At 39.0% G+C, this 14005-nt stretch overlaps 1 protein-coding gene across 5 annotated transcripts in view; it reads right to left on the bottom strand.

The window, feature by feature from the left end:
- Nucleotides 1-8971: 8971 nt before the first annotated feature.
- The window catches only part of LINS1 (lines homolog 1), a 29033-nt gene continuing 23999 nt past the window's right edge, over nucleotides 8972-14005 (bottom strand). For 2 of the 5 annotated variants that reach the window (XM_037987634.2, XM_007990572.3), the window contains exons 5-7: nucleotides 13382-13972; nucleotides 11642-11813; nucleotides 8972-9855 (exon numbers count right to left, since the gene is read on the bottom strand). In XM_037987634.2, the coding sequence (XP_037843562.2) occupies nucleotides 8976-9855; nucleotides 11642-11813; nucleotides 13382-13972 (1643 nt within the window). In that variant the 3' untranslated portion in view covers nucleotides 8972-8975. Of the gene's footprint in view, nucleotides 9856-10188; nucleotides 10404-11641; nucleotides 11814-13381; nucleotides 13973-14005 lie in introns of all 5 variants that reach the window. The other 3 variants (XR_005236787.2, XM_007990573.3, XM_073012966.1) reach the window with 3 other exon arrangements.

The raw sequence follows: 14005 nt of genomic DNA, 5'->3' as shown, positions 1-14005 counted from the left end.
TACATTCCTCACCTTCTGTCTTGAAGGCAGGGAATAAATAATGCAAGGAGTCTGAGAAGAGGTTGGAACCCAACTACTTGAATCCATTACTTCAGCTCTGCCACTTTATGATCTTGGGCAAGCTACTTAATCTCCATGTCTGCAAAACAATAATAGTAATAATAATAGGACCTACTTTCTAACATTGTTACAAGGATTAGATGAGCACTTAAAACAGTGGCAAGTAGGAAGTGCAAGGTAAGGATAATGATTATAATTCTCTGCACATCTGTCTCCTCCAGCAGATTATCAAGTCCCTGGAGAAGGATCACTTATCATTTATTCAACATTTGTGCTGTGCCTATGATGTGACGATGTAAAAAGAGCTTAGCAAATGGAAAGACTGTTGACTTATGGTTCAAATATAATGCGGCAAATGATACAACACAGGAAAGAGCAAAATGCAGAGAATAGAGCATGCAAAATTGAATGGTGCGGAACAGATGGGGAAAGGCTTCACAGATCTAACACTGAAGATGGGGCTTGATGAATGAGTATGTAAGGGCCAAGAGTTGTGCAAGGAACAGTGGATGGGGAAAAAAGCACAGACAGGCTGGAGAAGCAGGTTGGGGCCAATTGCACAAGGCCCTGCATAACCTGTTTACCATACACTTTATTGTTTGACCAGTGTTTGTTAATCTCAGTGTGCTAGCATATAGGGTGTGTCAGAGAATTATGAGGAGTCAAAGTATTTTGTTACTAATAATAGCTGAAATGTGGGGCCTTTTTTTTTCTTTCTTTTTTCCTGAGATGGAGTTTTGTTCTTGTTGCCCAAGCTGGAGTACAATGGCGCGATCTCAGCTCATTGCAGCCTCTGCCTCTGGGGTTCAAGTGATTCTCCTGCCTCAGCCTCCTATGTAGCTGGGATTACAGGTGTGTGCCACATGCCCGGCTAGTTTTTTGTATTTTTAGAAGAGACGGGGTTTCACTACATTGGCCAGGCTGGTCTCGAACTCCTGACCTCAGGTGATCCACCCATCTCGGCCTCCCAAAGTGCTGGGATTACAGGTGTGAGCCACCACACCTGGCCAGGTACTTGACATTTTAAAAATAAATGAGGACACACTCCCAAATGATGTTGAACAGAAGAATACATAATCTATGACTCCATTTATAAGAGTAAAAGAAAGAGAAAACCAGGGAAAGATCATTTCTGTTGTCTCAGTTCACGACACAGTTACCTTCAGGGGTGGACAGTGACAGGGAGAGGACTCAAGAGGGACTTCTGGGTGCCTCATGCTATTTCTTCATCTGGGGACTGGCTCCACAGATGTGCTGTTTCTGAAAATTCAACAAACTGTATACTTATAGTGCACTTTTCTATCTCTTCTGCTTTAAAACAAGTAAGTTAGGTGCATGGCACCATGTACTCACTTGCATTTCCATATGCTTTTACTGGAAGGGGCGAGGTTACAGACTGCTCTTGTGTTGTACTCTGGGAACTTACTGTGCAGACATATATCAATAGTTTTGTGTTCCTTTATGATGTAACTCTGGGAATAGCGCTTACATGCTCAGAAGGGCCAAGGATAGTGATCACACCAGCCAAGGGTCACCTTTAGCAAAAGCAGGGCTTAGTGAGTGTGTGATGAATTGACTTACACTCTAGTTAGTTATAAATGTAGAGATTCTCTGAGAAATTTGATGGACTGAAGCCTTCTTCTCTCATCTCGTCGAAGTCATTCTCCGTCCAGCTTTGATCCGTTGCTGGCGATGCGCTGCAGGCCAACATTCAGATCCAGGAAATACAGAGAACGCCACAAAGATACTCCTCGAGAAGAGCAACTCCAAGACACATAATTGCCAGATTCACCAAAGTTGAAATGAAGGAAAAAATCTTAAGGGCAGCCAGAGAGAAAGGTCGGGTTACCCACAAAGGGAAGCCCATCAGACTAACAGCAGATCTCTCGGCAGAAACTCTTCAAGCCAGAAGAGAGTGGGGGCCAATATTCAACATTCTTAAAGAAAAGAATTTTAAACCCAGAATTTTATATCCAGCCAAACTAAGTTTCATAAGTGAAGGAGAAATAAAATCCTTTACAGATAAGCAAATGCTTAGAGATTTTGTCACCACTAGGCCTGCCTTACAAGAGACCCTGAAGGAAGCACTAAACATGGAAAGGAACAACCGGTACCAGCCATTGCAAAAACATGCCAAAATGTAAAGACCATCAAGGCTAGGAAGAAACTGCATCAACTAACGAGCAAAATAACCAGTTAATATCATAATGGCAGGATCAAGTTCACACATAACAATCTTAACCTTAAATGTAAATGGACTAAATGCTCCAATTAAAAGACACAGACTGGCAAACTGGATAAAGAGTCAAGACCCATCAGTCTGCTGTATTCAGGAGACCCATCTCACACGCAGAGACATACATAGGCTCAAAATAAGGGGATGGAGGAAGATTTACCAAGCAAATGGAGAACAAAAAAAAGCGGGGGTTGCAATACTAGTCTCTGATAAAACAGACTTTAAACCATCAAAGATCAAAAGAGACAAAGAAGGCCATTACATAATGGTAAAGGGATCAATTCAACAGGAAGAGCTAACTATCCTAAATATATATGCACCCAATACAGGAGCACCCAGATTCATAAAGCAAGTCCTTAGAGACTTACAAAGAGACTTAGACTCCCATACAATAATAATGGGAGACTTCAACACTCCACTGTCAACATTAGACAGATCAACGAGACAGAAAGTTAACAAGGATATCCAGGAATTGAACTCATCTCTGCAGCAAGCAGACCTAATAGACATCTATAGAACTCTCCACCCCAAATCAACAGAATATACATTCTTCTCAGCACCACATCGTACTTACTCCAAAATTGACCACGTAATTGGAAGTAAAGCACTCCTCAGCAAATGTACAAGAACAGAAATTATAACAAACTGTCTCTCAGACCACAGTGCAATCAAACTAGAACTCAGGACTAAGAAACTCAATCAAAACCGCTCAACTACATGGAAACTGAACAACCTGCTCCTGAATGACTACTGGGTACATAACGAAATGAAGGCAGAAATAAAGATGTTCTTTGAAACCAATGAGAACAAAGATACAACATACCAGAATCTCTGGGACACATTTAAAGCAGTGTGTAGAGGGAAATTTATAGCACTAAATGCCCACAAGAGAAAGCTGGAAAGATCTAAAATTGACACTCTAACATCGCAATTAAAAGAACTAGAGAAGCAAGAGCAAACACATTCGAAAGCTAGCAGAAGGCAAGAAATAACTAAGATCAGAGCAGAACTGAAGGAGATAGAGACACAAAAAACCCTCCAAAAAATCAATGAATCCAGGAGTTGGTTTTTTGAAAAGATCAACAAAATTGACAGACCACTAGCAAGACTAATAAAGAAGAAAAGAGAGAAGAATCAAATCGACGCAATTAAAAATGATAAAGGGGATATCACCACCGACCCCACAGAAATACAAACTACCATCAGAGAATACTATAAACACCTCTATGCAAATAAACTGGAAAATCTAGAAGAAATGGATAATTTCCTGGACACTTACACTCTTCCAAGACTAAACCAGGAAGAAGTTGAATCCCTGAATAGACCAATAGCAGGCTCTGAAATTGAGGCAATAATTAATAGCCTACCAACCAAAAAAAGTCCAGGACCAGATGGATTCACAGCTGAATTCTACCAGAGGTACAAGGAGGAGTTGGTACCATTCCTTCTGAAACTATTCCAATCAACAGAAAAAGAGGGAATCCTCCCTAACTCATTTTATGAGGCCAACATCATCCTGATACCAAAGCCTGGCAGAGACACAACAAAAAAAAGAGAATTTTAGACCAATATCCCTGATGAACATCGATGCAAAAATCCTCAATAAAATACTGGCAAACCGGATTCAGCAACACATCAAAAAGCTTATCCACCATGATCAAGTGGGCTTCATCCCTGGGATACAAGGCTGGTTCAACATTCGCAAATCAATAAACATAATCCAGCATATAAACAGAACCAAAGACAAGAACCACATCATTATCTCAATAGATGCAGAAAAGGCTTTTGACAAAATTCAACAGCCCTTCATGCTAAAAACGCTCAATAAATTCGGTATTGATGGAACGTACCTCAAAATAATAAGAGCTATTTATGACAAACCCACAGCCAATATCATACTGAATGGGCAAAAACTGGAAAAATTCCCTTTGAAAACTGGCACAAGACAGGGATGCCCTCTCTCACCACTCCTATTCAACATAGTGTTGGAAGTTCTGGCTAGGGCAATCAGGCAAGAGAAAGAAATCAAGGGGATTCACTTAGGAAAGGAAGAAGTCAAATTGTCCCTGTTTGCAGATGACAGGATTGTATATTTAGAAAACCCCATTGTCTCAGCCCAAAATCTCCTTAAGCTGATAAGCAACTTCAGCAAAGTCTCAGGATACAAAATTAATGTGCAAAAATCACAAGCATTCTTATACACTCTTTTGTGTCTCTATCTCCTTCAGTTCTGCTCTGATCTTAGTTATTTCTTGCCTTCTGCTAGCTTTCGAATGTGTTTGCTCTTGCTTCTCTAGTTCTTTTAATTGCGATGTTAGAGTGTCAATTTTAGATCTTTCCAGCTTTCTCTTGTGGGCATTTAGTGCTATACACCAGTAACAGACAAACAGAGAGCCAAATCAGGAATGAACTTCCATTCACAATAGCTTCAAAGAGAATAAAATACCTAGGAATCCAACTTACAAGGGATGTAAAGGACCTCTTCAAGGAGAACTACAAACCACTGCTCAGTGAAATAAAAGAGGACACAAACAAATGGAAGAACATACCATGCTCATGGATAGGAAGAATCAATATCGTGAAAATGGCCATACTGCCCAAGGTAATTTATAGATTCAATGCCATCCCCATCAAGCTACCAATGAGCTTCTTCACAGAATTGGAAAAAACTGCTTTAAAGTTCATATGGAACCAAAAAAGAGCCCGCATCGCCAAGACAATCCTAAGTCAAAAGAACAAAGCTGGAGGCATCACGCTACCTGACTTCAAACTATACTACAAGGCTACAGTAACCAAAACAGCATGGTACTGGTACCAAAACAAGAGATATAGACCAATGGAACAGAACAGAGTCCTCAGAAATAATACCACACATCTACAGCCATCTGATCTTTGACAAACCTGAGAGAAACAAGAAATGGGGAAAGGATTCCTTATTTAATAAATGGTGCTGGGAAAATTGGCTAGCCATAAGTAGAAAGCTGAAACTGGATCCTTTCCTTACTCCTTATACGAAAATTAATTCAAGATGGATTAGAGACTTAAATGTTAGACCTAATACCATAAAAATCCTAGAGGAAAACCTAGGTAGTACCATTCAGGACATAGGCATGGGCAAAGACTTCATGTCTAAAACACCAAAAGCAATGGCAGCAAAAGCCAAAATTGACAAATGGGATCTCATTAAACTAAAGAGCTTCTGCACAGCAAAAGAAACTACCATCAGAGTGAACAGGCAACCTACAGAATGGGAGAACATTTCTGCAATCTACTCATCTGACAAAGGGCTAATATCCAGAACCTACAAAGAACTCAAACAAATTTACAAGAAAAAAACAAACAACCCCATCAAAAAGTGGGCAAAGGATATGAACAGACATTTCTCAAAAGAAGACATTCATACAGCCAACAGACACATGAAAAAATGCTCATCATTACTGGCCATCAGAGAAATGCAAATCAAAACCACAATGAGATACCATCTCACACCAGTTAGAATGGCGATCATTCAAAAGTCAGGAAACAACAGGTGCTGGAGAGGATGTGGAGAAATAGGAACACTTTTACACTGTTGGTGGGATTGTAAACTAGTTCAACCATTATGGAAAACAGTATGGCGATTCCTCAAGGATCTAGAACTAGATGTACCATATGACCCAGCCATTCCATTACTGGGTATATACCCAAAGGATTATAAATTATGCTGCTATAAAGACACATGCACACGTATGTTTATTGCAGCACTATTCACAATAGCAAAGACTTGGAATCAACCCAAATGTCCATCAGTGACAGATTGGATTAAGAAAATGTGGCACATATACACCATGGAATACTATGCAGCCATAAAAAAGGATGAGTTTGTGTCCTTTGTAGGGACATGGATGCAGCTGGAAACCATCATTCTTAGCAAACTATCACAAGAACAGAAAACCAAACACCGCATGTTCTCACTCATAGGTGGGAATTGAACAATGAGATCACTTGGACTCGGGAAGGGGAACATCACACACCGGGGCCTATCATGGGGAGGGGGGAGCGGGGAGGGATTGCATTGGGAGTTATACCTGATGTAAATGACGAGTTGATGGGTGCAGCACACCAACATGGCACAAGTATACATATGTAACAAACCTGCACGTTGTGCACATGTACCCTACAACTTAAAGTATAATAATAATAAATAAATTAAAAAAAAAATGTAGAGATTCTGAAACACCAAGTTAGCATACCTGTAAGATTGCTTTTCCCTCATTTTACATGTAATGAGGGGCTGACAGTTCCTTGCTAATCCTATAGAGAAACACAGGTCAAAACCACACCTGCATAAGCATGAGTTATAATGCATTCAACATTTATGTACCCTTTGGAACAATATTCATTTTTTTTTTCTTTTCCCAGTTATTTCCATTAAAACACAGTTACCCATGTGTCACTTGACAGGGACATGTTCTGAGAAATGAGTTGTAAGGCAATTTTGTTGTCATGTCATGTATGTTACAGAGTATATTCAACAACCTAGATGGCATAGCCTACTACACACCTAGGCTGTATGGTATTGCCCATTGCTCCTAGGCTACAAGCCTGTACACAGCATGTTACTGTACTGAATACTGTGGGCAACTGTAACACAATAGTAAGTATCTGTGTATCTAAACATGCCTAAACAGAGGAGAGTTACAGTAAAAATAATGGCTTGATAGTCTTATGGGACCACTGTACTATGTGGTCTGTTACTGAAATATCCTAATGCAGTGCTGCATGTATCCAGCTAAAAATAGTACAAAAAGATGAGAATTTGTCTTCCACATCAGACCTGTCTCCTAAGGCAACCACTATTATGACTTTCTTATATAGTCTTACATACATATTTTATACATGCACAAAAGCACATATATTAATGTGTATTACTCCTGCCCTGCTTCTTTCCCTAAATAATTGCAAGCCCCATGTATTTACTTGTGTTTTACTGGAGATGTTTCACATCCACAAACATGCATAAAATGCATTATTTTCACAGGCATATAGTATTCCACTGAACAAATCCTGACTTAGTTAACCAGATATTTCTAGTAAAACTCTAAATAAAACCTTAAAATATTTTGCAAATAATGTGGCATCCTTGAATACACATTCTTTGACGTGCTTTTTCAATTATGGTAGAAACTGCCTCAATGCCGTTTCTCAACAGCCTCACCAACATCATGTTAAATGCAAACCTTTTGACCTTTGCATTGCTATTTGGCTAACACTGGTACTTCACTGTTATTTTAATCAGCAACCTTCTATTTAGCTCCACTGTTTTTTCCATTTCTACCTGAATTAAGTACTAAACTGTTTCAAATACCATAGCCTTAATATATATATTAATGTCTGGTAGGTTTAGTCTTTATTCTGTTTCTCTGCAAAGAGACCATTTTAAAAAAAATTTACAGGCAATACTTTAGACTGCCTTAATGCAAGACTTAGCAGCACAATGTAGCTATTGCTCCTATTACACAAACATATTAAAATTGACTTTACTGCTTCCCTTCAAGAGTAGGGAACACAATTATTCATGTCACAATTTTAAATAGGAAAATTACATAGTGATTAAAAATTTTTTAGAAAGAATCATGTTCATACAGTAGGCCAGGTATAATAACTTCTCAAAGAAATGGCTAAGGTTTTACATTTTTAATATATTGCTTTCTGTGTAAATACCCCGGAAGGAAATAGTAACTGTATTTGGTTAGTGACCCTCCTGGATTCAAGTCCATCAAGAACACGTGAAAGTGACCTTATCTGGAATTAGGGTCTTTGCAGCTGCAATCAAGTTGAGACCATACTGGATGAGGCTGGGTTCTAATCCAATGACCAACGATGTCCTTGTAGGAGGGAAACTGGACACCGACACAGGAAAATGCTATGTGAGGCAGGAACTGGAGCGATGCCGCTACAAGACAAGGGACACCATGGATGGTTGGCTGCCACCAGAAGCCAGAAAGGGGCAGGGAGGGATTCTTCTCCAGACCCTGAGAGCACTGCCCCGCTGAACCTTGAGTTTGGATTCTGGCCTCCGGAACTATGAGAATAATTTCAGGTGTCTGAAGCTGCGGCACATGTGACAAGTTGTTACGGCAGCCCTAGTTAAGGAGCGCGATCACCACCCCTGATTTTGTATCAGTTCGAACTGTCATAAATCTCCAGTGGTATATAGGTATATTGAGTGACTTGTCACTTGATATCTCTTTTTCAGTCACTAGGTTGCTTCCAATAAGGCAAAAAGTAAGAACTTGTTTAGAAAACCCAGCCGGGCACAGAGGCTCATGCCTGCAATCCCAGCACTTTGGGAGGCCAAGGCGGGTGGATCACTTGAGGTCAGGAGTTCAAGACCAGCCTGGCAACATGGTGAAACCCCCGTCTCTACTAAAATACAAAAATTAGCTGGGTGTGGTGGCGGGCACCTGTAATTCCAGCTACTCGGGAGGCTAAGGCAGGAGAATCACTTGAACCAGGGAGGTGGAGGTTGCAGTGAGCTGAGATCGTACCACTGCACTCCAGCCTGGGCGACAGAATCAGACTCTGCCTCAAAAAAAAAAGGAAAACCCTTTTGTGGTGATTATTTTATACCATTATTTCATTGAGACGTAATTTATATTAAGGAAAAACAATTCCTGGAAAATAAAATGCCAATGTTTTACAAAGTGTTCATAGTTTTATTACTTATCACTTCTATGTATTTTAACAACTTCAAAAGTGCAGTTGGATTATATGGGAAAAGATTTTTCTTTTGCAAACGGCAGATGGCATCTTGTAGTTCCTGGAAGCATTTTACTATTGTGTAAAATATTCCCACTTCAGAGACGACATCATTTGGGGCTACTTCACAATCAAAGGAGAAGGCAGTATCAAATTCTTTCAGAAACAGAGGCCTTGATGGAGGCTCAAGGCTAAATTCTTCTTTATCTCTGCTTGTCCCAGCTGCATCCTGAATCTCCATAGTTGCTTGTTGGTGTAAAGATGTCTGTTTACTGTTAGCTAAACACTGGTCTGTAGATTCCACTTCAGAATCATCAGAGCTGTCGTAATCTACCAGACTTTGAGAGGCCCGGGGGGAAGACAGACTAGAAGTACACATGGTGTCAGTCCCCTTGGACATCACAGCTTTCAGTGATTCAGAGGGAGCATTGGAAGCCCAGGAGTGCCGAGCACACACATCTATGTGACTATGAGGAACAGTCAAATGATGGGGTATTGTTCGGTTGGTGCTTTGGTCTTGGACAAGTGAGGGGACACAGTCACAAATATTTATGTCATATTTAGATTCAGTTGCGTCAAAGTTATTGCAAATGGTGAAAAAATTATCCCAGTCCTTTTGCAGTAATTTTAAATATCTAACAAAATATTCAAGAAAACAGGTTTCTGATGAAATCAAAAAGTCAAGAAGAACTGTAGAATCAAATCCTATATTTTTCAAGAAGAACAAGAAAATACAGTGAGGATTATAGCCATTTTCATGTGTGTGATGGTCCCACATTTCTTTTCCTTGGGTCAAGCTTTCAGTGGCTTCACATCCTCTGAAAATGAAGATAATGGAGAATCCAGATTAACGACCTTACAAAAATAAGCAGTTTTAACAGATATAATTCACATACCATAAATTAACCTATTAGATTACTTTTAAATCTATGCATTACTTCTTAAAAGAAAAAATTTCAAAACCTATTCCTTTCCCCATAAGCTCTAAATAAGTCTGACTCAGTAAAGAAAAATCCACTGACTTTGGCAGTTCTAGTTTTTGTCTGCCCAATAAAAGTTCTCTGTCATCCTTTCTCTTGACATCAGAATTCCTCATTCTTACAGGTAACCAATTCCATGTGGTAAGATAATTCCTAAACCTCCTTCCTTACCCTCCTCAACAAGGGTGGGCATGGTGACCCAGGCTGACCAATCAGAACACTCCATGCTCCTGGCCACCATGACTGGTTCTGACAAGGCTCTGCAACCCAAGTGGGTTAAATCAGATCTCTCCTGGGACTTTTGCTGGAGCTATGGAAGATTGTAACTGTAGGGCTGAGGTAAGCCTTGAACTGCTGGTGGCCATGCCTTGAGAATGAATTCAAAACTGTGAGACAGAGAAAAAGAGAAGTGACTGATGACATGATTATACTCCCTGTACATACCTAACTCCAACTTGACCATTTAGAATTCCCAGTTATGAGCCAATAAACTTTGGTTTTCGCTCAAATTAGAGTTGGTTTCCATCATTTACAACCAAAAAAATCTTAACAAATACAACTACATCTGAAAAAAGTATCTATGTTGTAAGCACATGCCTCTCTGGACACACCGAACTGGAATTAAGAAAGTCAGAAATTCACATACAAAGTAAGTTTAATTCAGGGGTTTCCACTTCCTGAGGAGTAAGGAGCTAACTTTGAGTACAATTAAGATATACTCTTACAGGCGTGTGCATTTTCAGACTGAATTTGTATTTGACCGTTTTGAACCTAATTCAAATCACATGCAGGAATTTTGTGTTCTTGATTAGAATCTTTTGAAAATTGGCCCCAAACACTTAAGAGTCTAAGAGCAGCCATTGCCAGCGGTGTCATAATACAAGTAAGTACTGGCAGCACAACACTGCACCACAGATCATTAGCAAGAAATCCCTTTCTCCCAGGCCAAGAAAGAAATGGAAATAAAGCAAGTATGTGAGTGTTTTAATAAAGCAGAAGCAGAAACAGTGGAAAAGGTCATCAGTTATTAGCTTCATAACCAATTATAGATATTTGCCACAAGAAGATATTACCTCAAGTACAGCTATTTTAATAAAGCAGAGACAATCAGTATAAATCATCAGTAACATAACCAATTTCAGACATTTGCCTCAAGAAGGTATCAGCCCAAATTCAACTGAATATTGAAATGAAAATTCAGAACAGCTCCTTTTGACTATTTCTAAGTTTGTATTCACCTTTACAAAAGCAAAGATCATCTTACTGAAGCTTAACACAAAAAAGTAAGTCTTAGGGGTGAAAAGAGGTCTTAAATGAACAACAATTAGGATTCAGAGAAGTGTACTGACTTACTGAAGACTAAATCAGAAGCCATGGTTTTAGATACCAGTCTACTTATACCACCTGCGATCTGCCCAGCCAGCCAAGTTTTCACAGTGATGTAAATGCAGTCTCCTTTTCATGTAAGTCAGGGTTAAAGAAAGGAACTGCAACTTACGAGGAAACCACAGGATGTTTTACCCCAAATGATGCAAAGTAAGCAACACGCCTAGCACATTCTCAGAAATGTTTTCTGCTTTCCTGACTTGTAGGCCGTTCAATGAATACTTTAAAATACACTAACCTGGTCAGTGTTAAGTAGATGCCCAGTGATGCCTTGGCAGCCTCCAGCATGTCATCGTCTTGTTCTATGAAAACCCTAGACAGCCATTTGCATGGATTGTGTAATTGCAGAGAGGGCTGAAGGTGAGGCTTTAAGAAGGTCAGTAACTCAGACATGAACCTCTGTAAGTCAACTTCAAAAAATGCAAATTTCAAACTATAGGCAATAGCTCATGAATGAATTAATATCTTGCCTATATATAAACTCATAGTGCCTAGACTACCTTAAGATGCAATTATCCTAATTCACTTTCAAAAAGTCATCAGGAATCAGTTAGGAATCATCTTTATTTGGCAAATGAGGACTCTGAGGCTCATTCCAGAGCATACATTTAAATGTACAGCTAGATCATCCATTCGCAACAACTGCCAAATAACTGTCTCTCAGAAATAAAAGCTATGTGATTTCTTGCTAAAAGCAGATAAATAAATGAGCAGACCACAAAGATCACTTCATCGGATGCCAGAGTTGTCTGTTACTAGAGGCAAGAATGCGACCAAGCAAAAATAATTTTGTCTTCAAAATAAAAGAAAAACATTTTTTGTTTGTTTAGAGCATAGAAGTACTACTATTAAGCACAAAAATAAAAAACATTTTATGTAGTTTTAACTACAATTTAAAACTGAATTATATAACAGGTGCCATCTAGTGTTATAAATTATAACTGCACAGAATTATAACTAATGTGTAGTTATTAGAAGCTAAATTATATCCAAAGCAATTCAGTGATGTCACTGCTCACATTCAAACTTTTCACTGAATCTGTATGCTGCTTGTTTAGAGACATTTACTATTCATTTTTCTCAAGTAAAATGGAAGACTTTGAACTCCTGTGTTACTATCCTGGAAATTATATATGTAACAATTTCTTTATCAATATAACTTCTCATATATTAGCTTCAAATCAATATCTAATTTTCAATAATCTACATTAGTAGAATTAATAATTGTATGAAGGATTAATATAAATGGGGTGGGGAAATGGAGGCGGGAGGATTGCTTGAGATCAAAAGGTTGAGGCTGCAGTGAGCCTGGGCGACAGAGCAAGACCCTGCTTCGAAATAAACAAACAAACAGTAAACATAACAATAACAAAGAAATAATAACTAACAATAGTAACAACACTTAAGTGGGAGTGAACACATTTTTCTTTAATCTCTCTGTCTCCTCACTCTCTTTCTCTCTCTCTGACAGGATTTCCATCTGTTGCACCAGGACTGGAGTACAGGTGTGCGATGGGTCACAGCTCACTGTAGCCTTGATCTCCCAGGATGGGACCTCCCAGGTTGGGACGGGAGGAATAGCATGGGCCGAAGGCAGGCCAGGGCTGCAGTGGGCCATGGTCACGCAACTGCACTTTAGATTTTTTTTAAAAAAGAAGGATTAACATAAATAAAATGCTATAAATACTTGAATATGAATTTCCATCACTTACTTTGAGATGACTCAACAGCAAGTTTTTTAAACCTAAATCATTCCTTATACTTTACAAATTCATTGTAGCCACAAAAAGCTGACATGTTTCTTAAAGGTAAATCTAGTTCTCCTTTTTTTTTTTTTTTTTGGAAAATGTAGCAAGTTATAAATAGGATAACATACAGCTTAAATTAGTGGAATTTATATTAGTCCTGAGATTTGATAATTATGAATTACTATACTTAATAAGTACACGCTGCATACAAAAGGAGTTCGGGGAATTACCTTTCATTTCACTTGCTGACGAACAATTCTGAAACTTGATTTCCAAGGATTTCATTATAACTAAGCTTGCTGCTCTAAGGATCACATGATCTGGACTAGTGATATGTTCACATCCAGGTTGAACTTCATCACCTCCAAAAAAGGAATGCTTTCCATAAACAGACAGTGTCTTCAACAACCCCGAATTCACAGCTTGCAAAACAGCATTAGCTAAAGCCAGCATGTCCATTGCTACATGACGGTCTGGCGGCATTAGGGGAGGCACAGATCCACGGCAAAGGTCTTCACCCACTTTAAAGAGAAGGCATTTTTTGAGGAATATGATGACCTTCCTTTTGACAAAAGCCTGAATAGGCCAGGTAATAACTTCTAGCATGCAAGATGGTTTCAAAAATAAAATCCTCTGGCAAGTGAAATGTAACTTCAGGTAGATTCTGGAGGCTATGAGAAGCTCAAGCAACTCCAGGAAACATATCAGGATGTTTACTATTTTAGAAGTATCCTGGCAGTTTTCAAAATGCTGAGAGAATAAGGAATTGTAAAACACTTCAAAAATAGTGTCGAAATGAGTCAGGAACTGCTTTAGAATTTCTGCAATTATAAAAATAGGAATTATAAACAGGG

This window comes from Chlorocebus sabaeus, chromosome 29 (genome assembly GCF_047675955.1).
Source record: "Chlorocebus sabaeus isolate Y175 chromosome 29, mChlSab1.0.hap1, whole genome shotgun sequence".
In the NCBI taxonomy this organism is placed as follows: Eukaryota; Metazoa; Chordata; class Mammalia; order Primates; family Cercopithecidae; genus Chlorocebus; species Chlorocebus sabaeus.
This window is presented reverse-complemented; position numbering and strand designations above follow the sequence as displayed.